The sequence below is a fragment of the Anolis sagrei genome, chromosome 3 (genome assembly GCF_037176765.1).
Source record: "Anolis sagrei isolate rAnoSag1 chromosome 3, rAnoSag1.mat, whole genome shotgun sequence".
NCBI lineage: Eukaryota > Metazoa > Chordata > Lepidosauria > Squamata > Dactyloidae > Anolis > Anolis sagrei.
Genome location: NC_090023.1, coordinates 155,394,150 through 155,418,550, shown reverse-complemented (window position 1 = coordinate 155,418,550; position 24,401 = coordinate 155,394,150). Strand labels below are relative to the sequence as shown.

At 40.3% G+C, this 24,401-nt stretch overlaps 1 protein-coding gene across 1 annotated transcript in view; it reads left to right on the top strand.

The window, feature by feature from the left end:
• LOC132771255 (rap1 GTPase-GDP dissociation stimulator 1-like) overlaps positions 1 to 23,692 on the top strand; it is a 69,783-nt gene extending 46,091 nt beyond the window's left edge. Inside the window, exons 9-14 of the mRNA XM_060769013.2 lie at positions 383 to 517; positions 7,290 to 7,415; positions 13,527 to 13,666; positions 15,530 to 15,656; positions 17,013 to 17,141; positions 22,442 to 23,692. Coding sequence (XP_060624996.2) covers positions 383 to 517; positions 7,290 to 7,415; positions 13,527 to 13,666; positions 15,530 to 15,656; positions 17,013 to 17,141; positions 22,442 to 22,584 — 800 coding nt within the window. The 3' untranslated portion in view covers positions 22,585 to 23,692. The remainder of the gene's footprint in view (positions 1 to 382; positions 518 to 7,289; positions 7,416 to 13,526; positions 13,667 to 15,529; positions 15,657 to 17,012; positions 17,142 to 22,441) is intronic.
• The last annotated feature ends 709 nt before the right edge of the window (positions 23,693 to 24,401 follow it).

Genomic DNA, 24,401 nt, shown 5'->3' with positions numbered 1-24,401 from the left:
TGAAAGCTAATATTGTGGGATTTTATACCTTGATATTCTGGGTTTTATGGCTATGTGGATGGGCCCCCAGCGGACAGGACACAAAGGGGAAAAGACAGGAAGAAATGTTATAGTACTTGAATAATGACAAGGTTAATTTGCTATGTTAGATTTTTAATTATTCTCAAACTCTTAGTCCTCTAAGTGTTTTGAATTCCTGAGGCCTCAGCTGCTTTGCTGAATGAACAGGAATTCTGGAAGTCAAAGTCCAAAACACCAGAGTTTGGGGAACACTGAACTAAAATACCGACTATTGAAATTTTGCCTTTATGTTATTGAGATACTGTATAATGTTTCCAGTTGTAATCTTTTGACTGTTTTCTCTCTTTCTCATTTGTTGAAGACAGTAATTGTGTCCGGATGGTGCAGCTAGGGGTGGTCCATCAGCTTCTTGACCTTTTGGAGCACCATGTCGAAAATGGAGATGTGTCTGTTCAACATGCTGCACTGAGTGCTCTTCGGAACCTGGCTATACCAGGTACAACAAATGCCAAAAGGAAAATAATCTGATTGAGGGGGAAATTTAAAACTAAAGCCACATAAATATATCATATGATGATAGCAGGAAAGAAAGGAATATGGGATAGAAATGTGGGATAGAAATAGAAAGTCTGCTTTTAGTTCCTGTCCTTGATAAGATACTGTCCATATTTTATCCAGAAATCGGAATGTTACTTTTTTAAAGGATTTTAAAGGATCTATTATCCAGATGAAGGCCACTAGGGGGCACTAGAAAGAGAAGGATAGTCCATTTTATTGAGGGAGGGAGTTGAAGGAGGAAAACCATTTTCCCCATTTTCACTCGTCATTCCCCCTCCCATCTTCCCATATCATAAATAAGGGTTGTTTCCATGACAGGGATATAAGTGGAGGGAATAACAGGAAAACATGGGGAAAAGGTTATCCTTGTTCAACCCACCCTCCACCCCCGGAAAATGGACACGTTCTCTCTCTAGCGCTCCCTGGTGGCATCTGTCTAGATCAGGAGTCCTCAAACTTTTTAAAGAGAGGGCCAGGTCACCATCTCTCAAACTGTTGGAGGGCAGGATTATAATTTGAAAAAAACATGAATGAATTCCTATGCACACTGCACATATCTTATTTGTAGTGCAAAAAACACTTAAAAACAATACAATAATTAAAATGAAGAACAATTTCACAAATATAAACTTATTCATATTTCAATGGGAAATGTGGGCCTGTTTTTGGCTGATGAGATAGGATTGTTGTTATTGTTGTGTGCTTTCAAGTCGTTTCAGACTTAGGTTGACCCTGAGCGAGGGCCAGGTAAATGAACTTGGAGGGCCGTATCCGGCCCCTGGGCCTTAGTTTGAGGACCCCATGTCTAGATAATGCAACAGTGCCAGATTTTTCATTAATATCTTATTAAAGGTAGTATAGAGACAGTGATATATCCATATTTCACAATAATATCAATATTCATAACTAAACAGTCTTTCTCATCCTTATTATTGTAATGTATTAAAATAATACCTAGCAATAATAGATACATTGAAAAAAGAATAGCCAGATAAAGAACACTTTCCTATGTCATTGAAGAAGAAAAAAACCAAAAAAACCCAAAAAAATAGCTACTATAATTTAGATATCAAAATAAACTACATACTCTAAATATTAAAAAAAAGTTTTTAAATGATTTCCAACCTAGAAACTCACTGACAATTCATGATACACTATTTAATGAAACAGGTAAAGGTAAAGGTTTTCCCCTGACATTAAGTCCAGTCATGTCCAACTCCAAAAAAGGTAAAGGCTTCCCCTTTCAGCTCTGAGTGGTGGTGCTCATTTCCATTTCTAAGAGGAAGAGCTGGTGTTGTCCGTAGACAACTCCAAGGTCAGGTGGCCAGCATGACTGCATGGAATGCCGTTTAATGAAATAAAAAATGAAAGTCTTAACTTCGCCTCTCTTTTTAAATATTTATTATATTCAGTCTTAAAATCCCACAAGCTTCTGTATGTTTTCTCTCATTTTTATAAATGTTATGAAAGATTTCCAAACATGTATACATTTTATGATCTCTTCTCCTTAAAATAAAAAGACACCAGTAACAAATTACTTTAATTATTATTCTTACAGTCAAAATTATTACTATTATTACAGTCCAGAAAGATAACTCACAGACTTAGTCCTTATTAACAAGTAGTCTGTGCTATTGTGTCATTAGGAAATACAAAGCAATGCTCTCTGGTTCCCCCAAGTAACCAACAGAGATATTACACTTTGGAAACATGCCCAAAAATATGAAGTTGCCATTCCCAGCAGCAGCTCAAGGCAGCCTCTTATTGGACCCTAATTCATCTCCTGTTGCTCAAATTGTGTCAGCATTTTATTTTATGTATTATTGATTGGTTTTCTATACAAACCTTTTCTCTGAATAGATTCCAAATCAGCTGACGGAAGCTAAACACGAGATTAGCTAAAAACCTGATAATAAAAAGGTTTAGAATGCATTTAAATTATTATATTAAAACACCATTTAGTGGCTTTATATACAGAGGCAATAATGAATAAACTGTAAATAAAATGTTGCCATTCCCTTGAAATTAGTAAATTACAAACATGGTCAAAACTGGCCAAAAATATGCTGTTGTTTGGTTTCCATACAAAAAGGTAGCACAACCAGCAGAGTAGAGCCGCCAGAAATGTGTAGTGGTAATGAGGACAGCAAAAGCTGGTGACTATTAAACAGCACAGTCCCTCTTAATGTATTAAATATTGGAGGCTTTGGCATTGCATTCAAAAAACAATAAACCAAACATATTTTATTTCGCATGGTGAGTTATGCCTCATTTCCTGTTTGCAAGTTTCAAAGGTTTACTGCTGGTGCAAATCCATTTACTTTTGTTGATAATGACAAATCAACTCACTGGTGTTTAAAGGCAATGAAAAATTATAGAATTAATTTTAATTGTTAATTAATTTGCTAATTAATTCATTAAATCACTGAAATTATTACCCCATTTAAAATGATTAAAATGGTCAATAATCAACGTGAAGAATGAAAAATGCTGATCATTAATCAAGAATAATGTTACTGTAATGCAATAATTTTTTTTCCTTTGTGCTTGAGCCTTGTTACTTCCTTGAGCCTTCTAGTGTCTACTGCTCCAGTCACAGCAGCTTTAAAAAAGTGGCCAGCCATATGTCCACCATGACAGGGATCCAGTAGCTGCTGAGATCCTCTCCCATGTGTGTTTGTGTGTGTGTTCAGTTGTACATCACATTATGAGGATCCTATTAATTTCATAGGGAAGGAATTCTCAAAGGTGTTTTTGCCAGTTCCTTCCTTTGAAATATTGCCTACAACACCTAGTAGAATCCCATCCAAATAATAACCAATGCTGACTGTTCTTCTGTGCAGGTACAACTGTACCAGGAGTTCCAATTTTGTTTGCTTTGCATTGAATGTTTCAGGGGCTCTGCAGATAGGTGGCTTCTTTTGGCTGCAATCATAGGGCAAGCCACCTATCAATTATAGTTAGGTTCCCTGGTCCCGCCCCCTTTTTGGGTTTTAGAGGGAATAGGAGCCATTTTGGGTTCAGTCCACACAGAGAAGCTTTTCATATAGGACATAATACCAAGAGCTCCTGTAGAAAGCTTCATCTTCTATGGCTTGGCTGGGGAGATATACAGCCCTACAGCTCCTTTGCTGAAGGACTTCAGTCAGCCATCACGGAAACCTGAATTTTTTCCCCCTGGAAATCTACAAAGCTCTGCTTGGTAAGGGTCACTCGCAGAAGCCAGAAGCAGTTGGTACCGGGTGTAGGGGTTCCACGCCAACAGAGGCAAAGACAGACTGCCCAGATTAGAAGTTAAGGATTTCCCCATTAGTTACAGTTATGAAGATAGTGCCTGTTCCCTGTGGACAAGATTGAGAGAGCGCCAATAGACTATTAAGAAAGCCTTAAAGTACCTGTTTGTTTTCATTAATAAAAACTTTGTTGAACCTTTAAGCAATCTAAAGACTCTGTTTTAAGGAAATCCAAAGGCCTTTAATCTGAGGCAGCCCTGGCGTCCCGTTGGGCACACAGAATTTATGTCCTGTCTACAGTCTTATGCACAGGCCCAGCGTGCGACAGAACATCTTCACTTCAAAGAACAGAAGGGATCTGGTGGTTTTACAGTATTTAGGCCTATCATTGCTCATGAACTTACTAAATACCACCATTCTGAAATAATCACTAAGTGAGAAGAAGTGTATCCAAGTAGACCATCATGCCAGGATCCCCATTTTCTTTTACTTGAAGATTCCTCTGTGTTTGTTCTCGCGGAAGTACTTTTTAATGTGAGATCATTACATGGAGTTTATTCTATTCTATATTATTCTATATTACAATTTATAAGTAGAGGTATCTCTCAATTTAAAAGATAACTATTGAATTTACATTGTTAAAATATATAAATTGCAGGTCCTCCCTTCTTGGTTCTAAAGATTATGGTGAAAGAAAGGATACTATAACATCCATCTCAGCTTCTCCTTCCAGAACAGTGGTACGCAACCTTGGGTCCCCAGATGTTTTTGGCCTTCAACTACCAGAAATCCTAACAGCTAGTAAACTGGCTGGGATTTCTGGGAGTTGTAGGCCAAAAACATCTGGGGACCCCAGGTTGAGAACCACTGCTCCAGAACAACATAATAATTATCTTTACAATCGGATAATGGGGAATTCACATCACACATTAAATTTCATGTTTTTACACACCTCTACATGGGAAATTTAAAAAGAAGTCAACTGCCAATCAACTTAGGAAGCATACAAAAATACACATTTTAGAAACAGCGAAATACCTGCAACGCGCTTGCACCATGTGATGGGCTCTGTCGATAGCCGTTTCTTAAACATAGAGAAACACTGATTTTATTGCATGTGATAAAGCCCTTAATGTGCCTTCTAAAAATAAGAAGCAAAAACACAGATGAAAAGTCAAGCTGAACATTTGATTAATCAATTAGAGACAGTCTTTTAAAAATATATGGACAGGCACAAGGAGTGTAATTGATTAAATCTTCAGAGGCCTGTCGAGGGAGCTCTCTCTGAAAATGCTACTACTGTTGAAGGCCCAAAGTTTGAACTTTCTGTAACCAAAGCCCAAGGAAACTAAAAACAAGTTAATTAGCCATTAGTCTCACAGCATGATTAAAATGCTTACAAGGGATGCCTGCCAGCTGTATTTGCCTTTGGGAAGCAAAAGAGTACACAGCCTGTCCAGAAATTGCTTGCTAGATAGTGAACATCTCTTTCCAAGGAGTTGACTCTTCATTTTTAATTGGGATGAGTTCACCAAAAGAGTGGTTGGGGGACAACAAAGAAGGGAGAAGAAAAACTTGCTCCAACTCAGATGGATAGATAGATATAAGATAGGGAATTTGAACTATAAGCATATGTTATGGTGAGGATGTCAAACCAAGGACCCACATCAAATTTATGGTTGCCTTCAAAGGACTGTTTGTAATTATAAGACTGTATAAATGGAACTATGTTGCCCTGGCATTGAAAGCCTCGCTAGCCACATAAAGTGATGTTGTGGGAGGATTCAACCCTCAGGTCTTTGTTCAACATGTGTGTGTTATGATGTCTAATCATTCAGTTATGATTCACAAAAAATAATAGGGCTGGAAAGGGCCTTCTGGGTCATTGAGTCCAACCACATCATGGAAAATCCAGCTAGAGCATCCTCCATAGATAGCTTGAATACTCTATTAGTTCCATTTTCAAACAGCTCTCATTGTCAAGAAGTCCCTTCTAATGTTCAATTAAAATCTACCTTCTTGTCACTTAAAACCACTACACTTGGTCTTCCCTCTATGACAGCCCTTGAAGTCTTCTCTGCTCCAGGATGAACGTGTCCAACTATCTCAGCTATTTCTTAAACCAGGGTTCCTCAAACTAAGGCCCGGGGGCTGGATACGGCCCTCCAAGGTCATTCACCCGGCCCTCGCTCAGGGTCAATTTAAGTCTAAAATGACTTGAAAGCACACAACTACAACTACAATTCTATCTCATCAGACAAAAGCAGGCCCACATTTCACATTGAAATACTAATAAGTATATATTTGTTTAAATTGTTCTTCATTTTAATTATTGTATTGCTTTAAAGTGTTTTTTGCACTACAAATAAGCTATGTGTAGTGTGCATAGGAATTTATTCATTTTTTTTTCTCAATTTATAATCTGGCCCTCCAATAGTTTGAGGGACTGTGACCTGGTCCTCTGTTGAAAAAGTTTGAGGACCCCTGTCTTAAACCATCTCTTATTGTCTCTCACAAACCTGAGCTGCCAAATCATATATGTGTCCTTCAACATCAAAGGCTCTTTCTAAAAACAGAAGTTCAATTGTATTGATTGGCTTGATTGCCGTCCTTTTTGTGGGACAATACTGTTGTTGTTGTTATTGGCCTTGTTAGCTTGGTTTCTGTTCTCCCCTTCTTCACAGGAGTTCAGGGTTCTGTTTTCATCTCCATAGTTACACAACAGTTCTAAACTCATGGAGTTTAGAAACATGAGTTGTTCTCCACACATTTATGCATGGGTGAATGATTCTCATGTATAAACATTTAGCCCATGCTGTTCATGCTGTTACAATTTAACTCTTTTTTTTAACCTACAAGACCATCATTTCTCCCTGGGTGGGTTTCTTTTGTTTGTTTGTTTTGTAATACAAGGCTTTTTATAAAAAATGTGTAACTCTGGGAATTTTTTTTCACAAAATCTTACTTTGAACAAAATTCTTGCAAGGATATTTTGTACAGAAATCCCTAAATTTCTGTGCAAAATCTTTTCTGTCTTGCACATTTTCATGGGGTCTTGAAGCTTCTCACGATCTTGCCTGGTAGTGGAAAAATATATGAATGTTCTTTATTGTTATGTAGAGACATGAAATAAGTGAAGATTCATCACTAATATCTTGAATTATATTAACTTATTAAAAAGTCAATCTGGAAGAAAAGAAACATGCTATGTTACTTTTTCATAAGGTTTTCTTTCCTATCTTTCTAACTAAGGCCAGGAGTGATAAGTTGATATATGTGTTACAACAACTTTGATTCACATCACATGTCAAACTCATGATTCTATTGAGTTTTTCCAAAACCGGTTGCTTTGACAACATTTGAATGTGCGGATATTGTAAAAATAATAGACATGTCTGCTCTGGCAGCTTGTTGTTTTGACAGTCTAAATCTGGTGTTACCAAATGTTCATGCCTAACTTTTTCTTTCATTTTCCAGTGGCTAACAAGGTTCAAATGCTGGATGAAGGGGTTGCTAAGCGGATCCAGATGCTTTTGAGATCAGATATGCCTCCTGTTCAGTTTAAACTTCTTGGAACATTACGAATGTTGATGGATGGTCAAGGTAGGAAAATGCCAAGGTCTGCCACTCCTTAGGGTTCATTTGTGAACTGTATAACAGAAGAAACATCCTCTTCATAATACAGCAGGATAAATGCTCTTACAAGTATGGAAAGTTCAATGTGTCAGGTTTCGGCATCAGAGCTGGAATACCCTTTAGGGCAGGAGTTCTCAACCTTCCTAATGCTGCGACACCTTAATACAGTTCCTTATGTTGTGGTGACCCCCAACCATAAAATTATTTTCATTACTACTTCACAACTGTAATTTTGCTACTGTTATGAACTTTAATGTAAATATCTGATATACAGGATGTATTTTCATTCACTGGACAAAATTTGTCACAAATACTCAATACAAACAAATTTGAATACTGGTGGGGTTGGGGCGTGGGATTGATTTGTCATTTGGGAGTTGTAGTTGCTGGGATTTATAGTTCACCTACAATCAAAAAGCATTCTGAACTCCACCAATGATAGAATTGAACCCAACTTGGCACGCAGAACTCCCATGACCAACAGAAAATACTGGAGAGGTTTGGGGAACATAGACCTTGAGTTTTGGAGTTGTAGTTCACCTACATGCCGAGAGCACTGTGGACTCAAAACAATGATGGATCTGGACCAAACTTGGCATGAAAATCAGCATGTCCAAATGTGAACTCTGGTGAAGTGTAGGGAAAATAGACTTGGCATTTGGCAGTTGTAGTTGCTGAGATTTATCGTTCACCTACAATCAAAGAACATTCCGAGCCCCACCAAGGTTAGAATTGGGCCAAATTTCCCACACAGAATTCCATGACCAACAGAAAATACTGTTTTCTGATGGTCTTTGGCGACACCTCTGATACCCCCTCACAACCCCTCTAGGGGTCTTGACCCCCAGGTTGAGAAACACTGCTTTAGGGCCTTTTCACAGCAGTAGATGATGGATATATAGAGGTTCCAAACCATAGGCTGTTGGAACATTTGTCAGGATAAAAACAAGTGGAAGAACTGTTAAAAATTAACTTAATGGCGAGGAGATCTGGTTGGTGAGGGATTGACTGTGAGCCTTAAAGGTTTTGTCTGCAGTGAATAGGCTGCAGAGTGACTACATTGGAAGCCAAGTAGAACACAGTGTTCTGAGTTCTTGTTGCTCTTTCATGAGTCATATTATACCTGGGAAACACACTGCTAAATAAGCAATTTATTTTATATAAAAAGACCTAGTTTATCTCACACAGGATGAGCCAGTAGCCTACTTTTCTCTAGATCCCACACATAGTACATCTCCTGCTTGCCTCCTGGAAGGAGCCACTTTTAAGATGCTTCTTCATGACTGGCATCAGGCTCTGAGTCAACACCTACCATTGCAAATCCTACCTCCATTTATTTATTTTGTGTCAAAAGCATTGCACACATAAGTATAAAACTGATAAAAATAGAAGGAGCACAAGTAGCTAAATAATTTTGGACCAAAAGCAGGCAACAGTGACTGCATTGTCTTTAGCTTTAAACAATTCTTCCTATGTACATGAGGCAGAATATTGTGGACAAGCATACAGGTATGGAATTGTTTGTTCTCCTCCACAGTCGCACAATGTGGAGGACTCTTTTACAGCCATGATTATTCATTTTCAAGCTGATGCTGTATTAACACTTGTTGAGGATTAAGTGCCATTTCTTATTCCAGTGATTTCCAGGAGCTTAATGAATAGATTATTAGTAGTTACTACAAATTGAGCATCCCTTTTACATTGAATCCCATCTCCAAAATATCTCATTGTGTACATATATGCACATTTAAGTATTCCAAACTTCTTTTAACAAGTATTTGATTAAGTGATTTGTGGGCACCATGGTGTGCCGGTTGTTAGCCGCCCTGAGGCCCTCTGCAGAGATCGAGATAGGACGGGATACCAATGTCCAAAATAAATAAATAAACCTGGATACTACCCATATCTCCTTCAGAACAAGCACACGTTTCTTCTCAATTCACATAGGATAACATACTATAGAATAATACACTAACTGAATAGAACAAGGTTTCTCAAACTTTTTCATCCACGGAGCCCTTTTTGAAGCAAAAGTTTATTGAGGAGCCACAATAAATGTTTATATTATATATTAAATAGCAACAACCCCCAGGGCCATCCAGTCCAACCGCTTCTGCCATGCAGGAAAAGCACAAACAAAGCACATTCAACAGATGACCATCCAGTCTTTGTAATCTATATAAATAAAAATGTAATGTTCGTTTATGGGATTAACATAACTCAAAAACCACTGGACGAATTGCCGCCAAATTTGGACACAAGACACCTACTAACCCAAGGAGTGACCATCACTCAAAAATGATTTTGTCATTAGGGAGTTGCAGTTTCAGGGATTTATTGTTCATCTACAATCAAAGAGCATTCTGAACTCCACCAATGATGGAACTGAACCAAACATGGCATACAGGACTCCCATAACCAATGGAAAACACTAGAAGGGTTTGGTGAGCATTGACCTTGAGTTTGGGAGTTGTAGTTCACTTACATCCAGAGACTACCATGGACTCAAACAATAATGGATCTGAACCAAACTTGGCACGAATATCCCACATGCCCAAATATGAACACAGATGAAGTTTGGGGGGAATAGACCTTGACATTTGGTAGTTGTAGTTACTGGAATTTATAGTTCACCTATAATCAAAGAGCGTTCTGAACCCCACCAATGACAGAATTGGGGCAAACTTTCCACACAGAACCCCCATGACCAACAGAAAATACTTAAATCCATCCAGTCCAACTCCCTTCACCAGGGCGGTAATCAAAGCCCTCCTGACAAAAAGCCATCCAGCCAGAGATATAGATAAATATGATTCACACACACACATAGTATCATAATTTTGGAAGGGACCCCTAAAGAAGGACAATGATATGTTGCATGTTCCAGAGTAGGCAAACCAGACAATCTCCACATCAACACTGACAAAGAAACAGCAAGAAATACTGTTTAGCCACAAGCATAAAGAAATTACATATATTAGAAACCAACACTTTCCAATTACTTTATTTTCCAGATCACTAGACTGGGCCACAGTAACGCATGGCAGGGGATGGCTAGTCATAATAATAATAGCAGAAACTCCAGGGGCCATCCAATCCAATTCCCTTCTGCCATGCAGAAAAAGCACAATCAAAGCACCCCCTGAGCAGTGGGTGGAAAATAAAGTTTTGGAAGCAAGCAAATCGAGGGGGAAAGGGAAAGGATCTGAGCAATGAGGAAGTGGGGGGTGGCCTTTGGGGCAAGGAAGGCAGGGGAAAGGGGAGGATCAGGAAGGAGGAGGAGGAGGAGAGGGAAAGGAGAAGGAAACTGCAGAGCCCCTCAATATGCTTAGTGGAGCCCCAAGGACTCCACAGAGCATGTTTTGAGAACCAGTAGAATAGAGTAATATACTATAGAATAACATAATATAGGATAACATACTGAAATGATTGAACAACATAATTTTATGCAACCGTATACCACTTATTTTTGAGCAGGAATCAATGCTTAGTTAAATCAATGCTTAGTGTATAGGAGACAAGCCTACTGCACACAAAACATGTTTTCGGTGCAAAAAGGCCATATATTTTTCTCCATAAAACAATTCCTCTGCAACACTTTAGTACATTCAAATACAGGGCAAATACTGTGGTGAAACATTTGTTTTTTCCCACTGCAAATAATCTACAGCAATTATTTCTCCTTACATGCACGAATGAACTAGTCAAAGATTTACATCCCTATTATAGATTTTCCTGCTCCTACCCCTTGAAGTAAGCTGCTGTAAGAATTCAAGGCAACATAAGTGATCCTGTCTAGTAAAAGCCAAGGAATAAGGAGAAACCACCCTACTCTTGGTTCTGGTTTACCCTTTTATGGCAAGGAACCCAGAAGCCTCCCACCTCAATTGCCATCTGTTCTATTTATCAGTAAGCCAACATTAATTAACTCTATACAAAACACCCCTGTGGATGTGTGTCTTTTAACAGGTCTCTGCTAAATTAGTTGATTGTGTTGTCTAATCTAAATTCATTACAGCAATTGTTGCCTGGTGTGTTGATGCTTGCTGAATTTAGAAAGCCCCCCTCTCTCTTGAAGGAATCTGAACCTTCACTATTAAAAGGTTTTCAGCAACACAAACCAACAGGAATTCTCCTATCCATACATCCTTAGAAGCAAACCATTGACTGCCTACACATTGACATGGGATCTCTTCTGAGGAATGCATTTGTGTGAATCAAGTTTCTACATGGCTGTTGACTAAACATGTGTGCAAAATTCGTTCCTATCATTTCTATCATTTCTTTTGAGTCTTCCATTTCTTCGGAAGCACAAAATGGGAAGCCCCCTCCCCACAAAAAAATCTGCTCTACACGAAAGCCTGCTTTTGTGTGCATCCGAACTTGCCTACTTGCCTTGGAAAGAGAGTGTGTGTGTGTGGCGGGGCATGCAGGCAGGCAGGCCCAGAGCTCGGTTGCAAGCGTGCTCCGTGCCTACCTGTACACCCTGCCACACACACACTCTCAGAAACTGTGGTGGGGCATGTGTGGCAGAGTGTGCAGGCAAGCCCAAAGCACGCCTGCAGCCGAGCTCTGGGTCTGCCTGCCTGCATGCCCCACCACACACACTCTCTCTTTCCAAGGAGAGCACGTGTGTGACAGGGCATGCAGGCAGGCCCAGAGTCCATCTGCTGCTGAGCATCTCTTAAACTAGAGTAAGAGGTGCTCAGCTGCAGGCACTAGCAGGTATGTGCATTTTCCAGGACTGTCTGCATGCCCCGCCACACATACACACACTCTTTCCAAGGAGAGTGCTTGTGTGGCATGGCATGCAGACAGATTCAGAAAGCATGTGTGCCGTGCCAGTGCCTACAGTGGAATGCCTCTTACTCTCGAGTAGAAACAGCAGGTGTTAGGTAAGAAGAACACATGCTGGGAAGGGGAGCCAGTGGGTAGAAAGCCCCTCCCTCGTAATGGGCCAATGTTTGGACCATGAAACAAAAGAAGTGAAAACAGAGGCAGCCCTAGGTAATTTTCAACGGTAAGCAAACAGTATTTTGGCACACACACACACACACCCCAACCAATCACTGATACATATTTTCTGTTCGTCGTGGGAGTTCTGTGTGCCATATTTGGTTCAATTCCATCATTGGTGGAGTTCAGAATGCTCTTTGATTGTAGGTGAACTATACATCCCAGTAACTACAACTCGCATATGTCAAGGTCTGTTTTCCCTCAAGAGCGCCCCTGGGCAAAATCAACTATACTGCAAAAGCTTACTTTGAGCCACCCCTGAGTGAAAACAACCCTCCCAATTTCAGGAGGCTTACAAAAAATGGATCGGGGTCCCCATTGAAAGCCAGGACACAAAACAGGACAAGGTTTTTCCCAAATACTTATCTCTACTGTTGACAAAACTACTATTTTGATTGTTGCTATACCTTTCTGAAACTCACCAGTTCACATACATGCATTTCTCACCTGAGAACTGCACGTTTTGTGTGGTAACATGCCTGTGTAAATAGGCTGTCAGATGGAAAGCCCTCCAACAGAATTTCCACACTGGTTCATACTGAATATTTTCCACCAAAAAAAAAAATCCTTCCTGCATTCACACGAGTGCACATTTATCCCCTGCTGACTGCAACATCAAAGAATGTACTTATCTGTGTAAATGAATCATTACAGGATTTTCACATCTCCTCACTTAATCTAAAATGCCAAGTTTCTCAAGGAAGGCACTCCACATATTCATTTGCAAGTCAAGAACCATGAGCTATTAAGTGATGTATGTGAAAGTACATGTTGGTTTTCCAAATTTTCCTCTATCACTTGTCACTGTCCAGATATATCTCATTGATTTGGTATAGAAGTTAGATAAAATAAATTAATCCTTTCCTGACTGCATGGCTTTCCTCCATCAAAATATGTTCCATTTGAGATGATATGAAAGCTCTTTTTCATAGCGCGTAAACTGTTTGTGTCTGCAGATAATGATTTTAAAAGCTGTATGCAATTAAAAGTTTTTTAAAAGGGAGAACAAACAGCTGCCGCATCCCAGGACCTCTTCACAACATCCCAGTCTTTGTCTTTCAGCTGATGCAGCAGAGGAACTGGGCCAAGATCTCATGCTGCTAAGCCGGCTGGTGCAATGGTGCGATTCAAAGGACCATGCTGGAGTCTGCGGAGAAGCAAACCGGCTGCTGGCTTCGCTCATACGCCACAGTCGTTCTCAAGTATGAATGGGGATGGCTTTTGATCCGTTTGCAAGTGTCATTTTATGTGTGGAATTCCTGTTTACAGATGTGTCAGTAACCACATCCTACCCAAGACTATAGTCTTCATCAAGAACTTAGATAGGCAGATGAGTTAACGGGCAGATAAAGCCCTTCCCCATTGCCCTCCTTGTATGCCTGTCACTCTATGCTTTCCTCCTATCACCTTTCTTATTAGACTGATACTTATCAGGGGCACACTTCTTTTTATTTACAGTCTCTGAGCACATGGCAAGTCCCTGGGTCCTTGATTTTCTTATTACTTGTAAACATGGAGAGAGACAAAATGTCTCCAGAAAGCTTGACAGATAGCTAGGCCCTAACTTTCCTATATAGATATGTATTTTGTAACTTTAAAGCTTGATTCTGCTTCTGTATTGCTGAAGCTTAAGTCAAGATTCCACCCTCTGTATGTGTGTGTGTGTGTGTACAGTGGAACCTTGACTTAAGAGCACTTCGAGTTAAAAGCTGTTGCTCGTTCCAGGTTTTGCTTTAACATAAGAGCAGCATTTTGAGTTAAGAGTACCAGAATACAGAACTTAAGAGTTTCCAGGGAGCAACCTCTGTGCCTCGTTCTCTTGTCCACTTTAGGAGACTGCTATCTGCTTTGCAGTCTTTGGGTTAGTTGATTTTGTGTGGCTTTTTGGCTTCATGAAGAGAGAGAGGGAGGAAGAAAGAGCAAAAGAGAAAGGGAGGCTGGAATGAATATAGTATGAAGAAAAGGATGCTTCTGCCTCTTCACTTTGTGCTTCCTTTCCACAACTTTGTGCTTCAACCATTTAAAGTTGATCTTTCTTTTCTATTCCACATGAATGTGCAATTATATATTATTTATAATGTATTGACAGGGTGAGGCAGCATAACTTCCTTTTTTCAAAACTTAATAAAACCCATTGTATGAATCAGAATTTTTTTTATAATGTAGGCGCATACCTAAAGTTTTGTTTTACTTAGTTTTGAAGATCAAATTAGGTAGATGACATCCTCCATTCTCCATACACTGAGTAAATCGATTTCTTGCCAGCATAGCAGACATTATGTTGGCAATTTCTTCCTGGATGTTGGTCTTCAAATCTTGTAGGGTCCTTGGACGGTTCACATAAACACGGGATTTCAAAAAACCCCATAGAAAAAAATCACAAGAGACCAAATTCAAATCCGCTCGAAAAGTAGGCCTCAACGGCAAAAGCACGCTCCTCACTGTTCCAATGCATGATAGCGACTGAACTGTGTCAGGACAAAACTTTATACTCTCACCTCTCGAACGAGACCACTAGCGCTCCACTACGTCTTCAACCGACTTAATGGCACGCATTTTTAAAAAGGAAGTTATGCTGCCTCACCCTGTATAAAGTACATTTTCTTATTTTAAAATACGTAACAAAAAATGGGGGGGGGGGGGTCGAACAGATTAATAGCATTTCAATAAGAAATTCACTTTGAGATAAGAGCATTTGAGTTAATAGCTTGTTACAGTATGAATTAAACTCTTAAGTCAAGGCATTACTGTATAGAAACATATAATTGAGACGGGTCAAAGCTGTGCAGTTTTGCGTTTGTTGTTAATGGAAGTTACTTTTAAACATGTTACTTCTAAGCATAAAGTTCTTAGTGGAAAAATAAGATATAAATGAAAATGAAAAACAACTTTCATTTTGAATGTTGTATCCATTGGTTGGAGGGTGGGAAAGGAAAAACAGAGCTCCTGTCCTATTAATAGGCAACATTCCTGTGGGTTTTTGCATTATTATTATTATTATTATTATTATTATTATTATTCTAATCTCTCTCTCTCTCTCTCTCTCTCTCTCATTTTCTAAACAGGAAGTTGTCAAAGCCATTCAAGAGGCCGGAGCCATGAAGCACCTAGTTTGCATGGCAACCAGCGAGCATGCTATAATGCAAAATGAAGCCCTGATTGCTTTGGCCATTGCTTCTGCAATCGACTTAGGTATTCATGGCCTTCCTAGACACTGCCCATAAGCAGACTCCCAACAAAATATGTGCTATTAATAAAGCCCCCCCCCCCCCCAGTCTGCATATAGAGAGAGCCACCAGACTGAAAACTGCAGGCATCCCTCTCTTTTTAAGAGATTTTTCTGCAGATGTTGCTTGTCATGCAACCAGGTAACAAGCAATACTTGCTGAAATTCCCTCATCTACAACAATCATGACATTTCCCCAAGTAATGACTGTGATTGGCATGTCTGTGAGAAAGTACACGCTCCATCCACCTCTCTTTGTCACAACTTGGCTGTCTTGAAGCTGCCCTATTAGGCATTGGCCCAATACAAACAGGGCAGTCAGAAATGTACTGTTTAGGAGAGCTAACAAGATTTGTGTTTAAAGAGTTATGGTCAAGAGAGTTCAAGGAATGAAGGAGCAGTGAGGAGCAGCATTACACCTATCTACAGAGGCTTTGTTTTGCAGATAAATTATATTGACTAAGGCCCCTTCTACACTGCCATGTAAAATACAGATTATCTGCTTTGAACTTGATTATGTGGCAGTGTAGACTCATATAATCCAGTTCAAAGCAGATATTGTGGATTATCTGCTTTGATCATCTGGATTATATGGAAGTGTAGAAATGACCTTAGATGAGAAGTAGCTATAGTGGGATGGATCCAGATCATAGAATGGATCCAAATCTTATCATCCCATTCCTTTTCTTCCCAATCTTCCTGGTCATCGATTTGAGGCAGTAGGGATATCTTTCTTAGATCTTAGTGCCACTTCTAGGAGATGACTGAGGCTGGATCTACACTACCATATAATCCAGACTATCAAAGCAGATAATCCACTATCTGCCTTGAACTGGATTGTAGTCCCACTCAATCTTGGGTGTGCTTTACTTCTCTGCTCCTCTTTTCCCACATGGGGTAGAGCAAAGAGGAGCAAAGCCTGTTCCTTGATTAAAGTGGTGGTGAGAAAACCTACACCCCCCTGCCCAACAATGGTTCCCAATGAGGGGCAAAGCCTAGCCCATGACCAAAGTATGTGAGACCAAACCTATGATCCTGCTGCCCCACAATGTTTTCCTGATCCTGATATTTTTGAACAGTGAAAAGCAGAAATACAAGGAATGAGGTAGGACTTTTGGAGCTTAAATGCTTTGTGATGTTCCTAGAAGTCTCGGCTTTCTGAGCCTTTTTTAAAGTTAAGGCTTCTAGGATTGGCTGTCTAGTTAACACAGAAAGCTGCACATTGGTCTTCTTTTAAAAATTGGCACAAAAAGGTATGATCTTTATCTCTGGAAATGTCTTTAGAGAGCTGATTATATTCAAACATTTCTTCTCCTTTACAGAAATCATCAAAGAAGAGTTTAAAGAGGCCAGTCTAGTTCAGAACATACATAAACTTCTCCAAGATGAAAGCACAGGTCCAGAGGTGAAATATAATTCCATAGGCCTGTTGTGCAGTCTCTTAAATTCAGGTAATTTCAGTCCACCTGGTATAGGAATTACCATTTGCCACAACAGCAGATGAAAGTCCTTCATATTAGGAAACATTACACAATCTTAACACAGCAGCATGTGCTTTCTCTATATATTTCAGAAGTCTCAGTCCTGCACCCAAAGAATACACGAGGGGTATTTTTTAAGTAAGGTCCATTGGAGCATAAGTACACAACGAAAGTTTATTTCATAAAAGTATATTTATATTCAGAAAGTACATACTTCACTCTATCTTTCGACATAGTTGCCAAGTTTGTTCAAACACTTATCATACCTCTGAACCAATTTTAAAATACCCTCTTCATAAAAACTTGCCACCTGCTCCGATAACCAAATCGTCTGTAATCAAAGAAGGGCGATCGGAGTGGTTCTCATCATGGACGTTGTCACGGCCATCTTTGAATTGTTGTACCCATTTACACACTTTGCTTTCACTCATAACAGTATCACTGTACACTTCACAAATCTGTCGATGAATTTCTGCAGCAGGCAGGTTCCTTGCTGACAAAAACCATATCACTGAGCGAACCTCACATGCGGCTGGTGAGTTGATAGTCTTAAACATTTTTCAAGCACAGAACAGAACCGTACAGGTTAGCTTCAGAGCGGAAACTGAGCACAGTTGTTCCCGAGACATGCCGGTACACGACGCACGCGCTCGTTGCGGTATGCACACGAACTACTAGTGTCTACAACAAAACGAACCTTACTTTAAAAATACCCCTCGTACTTACACAGTCTTCCACAATCCAGTGCCTCCTAAATATACTCAGCTGCAAAGCCCAACATCCCACCCACCATATTGGTTGGGTATGATGTGACTTGTAGTCCAAGACATCTGGAAGGCATAACATTTTTAGCTAATGAGTTCTACATCAAGGAGCAAATAAAGCTTGGTTTTTAAAAAACACCAGTCTGCTGCCACATGGGCTTACTCAAAATAGAGACAGAACGGTTCCAGATCTAGACAGTGGGGAGATCTGAAGGAGAGGAGCAAAGTGTAAACAGTAGCAGTTCTCCATTTCTCTCCTGTGGTTTGGATAGGAAGTTTTCGAGGATATAGGTTACAGATATATGGAGCTATGAAAAGAAGGTTTCCAATGCCAAAGAGGAAGCAGGGCGGTTGTTGGAGAAGTCTCAACAGTTGGCTGCTGCTAATGAAACAAGTTGTTGCTGTTGCTGCTATCCTTGCTCCTCCTTCTCTAGGCTATATTAGGACTGGCACACTTATCTGTGCCTCTGCTCTGTGCCAACTCAGGAACCATTGTGTCTTCTCCAAGGTATGGAGAAGCCCTTTGCATCTTCAGAAAAAAATACTGTTTCTTGCTACTTTGCCCCAGCATACATTGCTAAAATTTTATTTACTCAATGGACATCTGACAGTGATTCATTTAAGCCACAATCTCCATCTTGAAATAGGATCTGCAGCTGTCACAACATCACTATCTAAACTAAATTTTGGACTTCCCTGTTTCTCTGCATCCCTTCCACCCACCACTACTGAACCTAATTTACAGTTCTGAATAATTCAGAAGCTTGCACACTGTTATGGCATTTTAATTAGTCCCGATAAAGCACTTTCTCACTATTTTCTTGTCATGAACCTTTCAATTATGAGCAATCTAAGTGTAACATGTCTCCTATATAATGAATTTGCATTCTAATTTCAGTTGGGTCCCACTGAGGCTAAAACATGACACATGTAGCAGCAGGTGAATGTGAATGCTCCAGTCTTAACTTACTGAAACTAAATGGGAAGAGGCACAATTTTTTACAAAAGAAATGACAATATTTGTGAATTCTGGGATTGTGATTTAGGGCATCGAATTGTTGCCTGTATGTAAATCCACCTTGAGTTCCCTCTGGGGTGAGAAAGGCGGGGTAGAAATGTCGTAAATAAATATTAGCAGTGCTTTCGGCTTCTTGAGTTTGGAAATTCAAGCAGAAGAGATAGGCAAAAATAAAGCAAAGTATCTAGGAGATACAAATGTAGAATTTCAAATTGCTTTAGAATTCATCTAGTTCTATCTATTTCCCCCCACTTTCACTGTAAAGGAAAACTGTATAAAAATAAATAAATAAATAAATAAAAAGAATTCATCTAGTTCAACCCACTCCTCAATATCGGTGGCACAGTGGGTTAAACCCCTGTGCTGGCAGGACTGAAGAGTGACAGGTCGCAGGTTCGAATCCGGGGAGAGGAGGATGAGCTCCCTCTACCAGCTCCAGCTCCTCATGTGGGGACATGAGAGAAGCCTCCCACAAGGATGATAAAACATCAAATCATCCGGGCGTCCCCTGGGCAACGTCCTTGCAGACGGCCAAGTCTCTCACACCAGAAGTGACTTGCAGATTCTCAAGTCTCTCCTGACATGACAAAAAAAATCGGATAAAACTACAGCATGTTTGATAGACAGCTGTCCAAATCTTTTTTCAATATACTGTCAACAAAGCGTAGGCTATCACTATCCCTTAAAACAGACTGTCAAATTATTGAATTGCTCTTATTGCTAGGATTTTTCTCCTACTTGTTTAGACAAATTATATAGAAATATAGAATTCATTTTAGACCATAGACCAGGGGTCCTCAAACCTTTTAAACAGAGGGCCAGGTCACAGTTCCTCAAACTGTTGGAAGGCCGGATTATCATTTGAAAAAACATGAATTCCTATGCACAGTGCACATATCTAGTTTGTAGTGCAAAAAAAAAAAACACTTTAAAATAATTAAAATGAAGAACAAATATAAATGTATTAGTATTTCAATGGGAAGTGTGGGCCTGCTTTTGGCTGATGAGATAGGATTGTTGTTGTTGTTGTTGTTGTTGTTGTTGTTGTGTGCTTTCAAGTTGTTTCAGACTTAGGTTGACCGTGAGTGAGGGCTGGTAAATGATCTTGGAGGGCCATATCCAGCCCTCGGGTCTTAGTTTGAGGACCCTGCCATAGACCCATTAGGCACATTTTTTGGAATTTGAAAAACATCAAGACTTATGGAGGGTGCTATATATAGAGAGGGGAGGAGAGAGGTAAAACTAAAGAATGCTGTAGTGTCGCTTTTAAGTGGCGTTCTTGTAGATCAGTGCCAGACTGTGAGCTATTGCCTTCCAGTCCACAGCATGTTTCCAGGAAAGAAAGTATTCTAGCCAATAGGTATAAATGTAATGTCAGTCCCTGGTACATTAGGACTAAACCTTAAAGGTGACAGTTTCATGGTGTTTAGAGGGGCTGAGAAAGTCTGACTTGCCCATGGTCACTGAGTGGATTTTGATAGCAGAGCATAGTATTAAACCTTGGTCTCCTATGCTCATTCCATGGCACCACACTGGTTTCTTTGTAGTTATTTTTTATTTAGGGATTTTTTTACCTTCTTCTTCAGCCATGAAGGTACTCAGAGTGGCTTACAAAATGTTAATATTCCTCAGGTTTACAATCTACATAAGATAAATAAGATATAATACACAAGACATGATGTAACTGTCTTGTTGCCTACATCCCTCCCACTCAGAGGCCAGCGGAATGGCAGTTGAAGGTAGTGAGAGGGACTCCCAACAGCTGCTGGATGAGACACAATGGAGTTGTCTCATGTAATTACCTAGATATATGTCTCTGTTCCTTTCCACCAAAGCAGACCAGGCAGCTGGTAGGACTTTTTAATGGCTTAACCAATAAACAGAACATAAAAGTGGAAAATTTGGTGATGTGGAAAATGTGTTTCTTTCACAGCTAAACAACAAAATGGAATGGCTGTTGTAGAGGATTGGGTGCATCAGTTGACTATTTGGGATGACGGTCAAGCTATTTATTTATTTTATTTATCGTGTCATCCGCAACCAGAACATTGTATTACATTTGTAACAGAACAAAACAAACAAGCAGATTTAAAAAACCCACAGATTTTGCAAACTTTGCAAAGGATTAAATGTCCTTTGACCAGTATCTGGCCACTTGGAGCGCCTCTGGTGTTGCTACAAGAAGGTCCTCCATCGTGCATGTGGCAGGGCTCAGGTTGCATTGCAGCAGGTGGTCAGTGGTTTGCTCTTCTCCGGACCCGCATGTCGTGGATTCAACTTTGTAGCCCCATTTCTTAAGATTGGCTCTGCATCTCGTGGTGCCAGAGCGCAGTCTGTTCAGCACCTTCCAAGTCGCCCAGTCTTCTGTGTGCCCAGGGGGGAGTCTCTCATCTGGTATCCCCCACGGATTGAGGTGCTGGGTCTGAGCCTGCCACTTTTGAACTCTCGCTTGCTGAGGTGTTCCAGCGAGTGTCTCTGTAGATCTAAGAAAACTATGTTTGGTTTAAGTCGTTGACGTGCTGGCTGATACCCAAACAAGGGATGAGCTGGAGATGTCTCTGCCTTGGTCCTTTCACTATTGGCTGCCACTGCCCGGTGGATGTCAGGTGGTGCAATACTGGCTAGACAGTGTAATTTCTCCAGTGGTGTAGGGCACAGACACCCCGTGATAATGCGGCATGTCTCATTAAGAGCTACATCCACTGTTTTAGTGTGGTAAGATGTGTTCCACACTGGGCATGCGTACTCAGCAGCAGAGTAGCATAGCGCAAGGGCAGATCCAGAAGCAACCAGAGACGGTCAAGCTGATAGGTGGAAATTGGTGTTTTGGATCTCTTTTAAGTTAAACTAATGTCAACAACCTATTGCAAGGTACAGAAATAATATAAACCTATTACCCACAGCCCCCAGGGTCTGTATGCAAATCAGGGCTTTAATACTCTGCTCCTTACGAGAAGCAACTATCCACACACTATAAAAAAATTCCAGATATTTTGTATGGTTGCCCCAGCTGCAACTGTACAAGAAACACAAAGCTATCCATGCAATCATCTGGATTCAGGGGCAGCTCAACCCTTTACACAAAGTAAGCATTCACAGTATAGTTGATTTTGCCCAGGGGTGCTCTTGAGGCGCTCTTGGGGGGAAATAGACCTTGACATATGCAAGTTGTAGTTACTGGGATGTATAGGTCACCTACAATCAAAGAGCATTCTGAACTCCACCAATTATGGAATTGAACCAAATATGGCACACACACATGACGAACAGAAAATATATATCAATGATTGGTTGGGGGGGGGGGAGCCAAAATACTGTTTGCTTACCGTTGAAAATTACCTAGGGCCGCCTCTGTCTGGATTGCACCACTTTATTAAATCCTCTGATGCTTCATAGTCAGGTTCTTGTATTACATGTATCATACTGTTTGTTAGCTTGGCATTTATTGTTGTGGGCCATCCTATTCAAATATGTTTCCTCTCTTTTAGGTGACCTAAGACAAGAAGCTGAAGGGGACGAGATAAAAGAGACCCTTGAGAAACTCTGTGGCCACATCAATGAGAATGTAGCCAAACAGGCTCTAATGGCTCTTCATATACTCAATGGCGAGCAGAGCTTCTTTGAGCAATAAATATATGGCCCAGGTCTGCTTATCCAACACAGCTTTCTGCACATAATGCACTCTTCCAATTGAAGTACTACCTTGGCTAACAAGCTGTGCTTTGGGATTGAGCCTAGAAAGTAAATTACTATATTTACTCAATTCTAATGCTCCCCTTTTTTGACTTTGTTGTTGTTCATTCATTCAGTCGTCTCCGACTCTTCGTGACCTCATGGACCAGCCCACGCCAGAGCTCCCTGTCGGCCGTCACCACCCCCAGCTCCTTCAAGGTCAGTCCAGTCACTTCAAGGCAATAACAACATCCAATTTGCCCTGGCTCATAGATCTTACATTCCAGGTTCCTATGGTATGTTGATCTTTAAAGCATCGGATTCGATGTTCACCTCCAGTACCGTCGGCCGCTAGCCTTCCTTTCAGCTTTGAGCTAGCTGCGTCATCACATCTGGGGCTAGTTGAACTCAGTATGCCCCAGTAGCATTTTGGCCATCTTCCGACCTGGGAGTCCCATCTTCCAATGGCATACCGACATATCTCTGGTTGTACTGGTCCATTTAGTTTTCTTGGCAAGGATACTGGGGTGGTTTGCCATTGCCTTCCCCAGGGATCACGTTTGGTCTGACCTCTCTGCCACGACCGTCCCGTTTTGGGTGGCCCTTCACGGTTTCGCTCATGACATCATTGAGGTGCTCAAGCTCCAGCGCCACGACAAGGCGGTGAACCTTTGCTGGAGCCTTTTTTGACTACCTTCCCAAAATTAGGGTGTGCATTAGATTCGTGTAATATGGTAAATACTTTTTTTACAGGGCTTTGAAAATTGAGGTGTGCATTAGATTTGATGGTGCATTAGACTTGAGTAAATACATTAAAATTGGAGTTAGTCTTAAATATTATGAGTACTTTGGTGGTGGTGTTTTGTTTTCAAATGTTGTTCAAATGTTCAAGCAAATGTATCATAATATTTGTGTTTGTTGCAATCCCACCTCCATGTGGCAGTTTCATTTAAGAGATGATAGACTTCCACTTTGTGTCATTTTTGATGTTTTCTTCCAATAATTCATTCAGTTTTGTTTCTACATCATGCAGATTTTAGCTACATTAAACTTTATATTGAAATATACATTTTATAGTTGTCCCAAAGATATCTGTTTGTACACGACTTTCCTAAAATAAGCATTTCCCTGTGTTACATGAACAAAGAACTGTACGGTCAAATTTGGAGAAATGGGAAATTCAAAAGTTAATGGATGCCCGAATTAGTAGAATCTGAATAAGCAGATGTTTAACACTGCAGATAGAATGAAATCTTCAGGTATACCTACCTCAAGCACTTAAATGCCATCAACAGTCCTATTGGGTGATCACGAGAGCCTTATCTATGCCGTTAACAGAATCAGGTCTGTACTCGGGGAACATGCCCAAGAGCAGAGATGCTACTCAAAATGGTTGCCTGTAGACCAGTGCCAGTTGCTAAGTCATCAGTTGCCAGGACCCAATGAGCTTTCAGAAACTATACAAATATATGAACTATGTAAATTTGAGGAATATAATGGTACTGTTCCCTGGCACATGATCTTTCCCCCAGTTAGCCACACCAGGTGGCTTGGAAAACCTTGCAGTAGAGCAGCTCAAACTGGTACTGCTGCATAATTTAGTATAAGGAGGGAAAATATGGGGGCCTCCAGGCATTGTTGGACTCCAACTATCACATCCTACAGGGTGTCCCAAAACTGTCATACAGAACAGAGGAATAATGGGAAATTGTAGCTAAATGCAACTTAATTTACAAAATATTCATTACAAAATTTTACAAAGCATTACCTACTTCT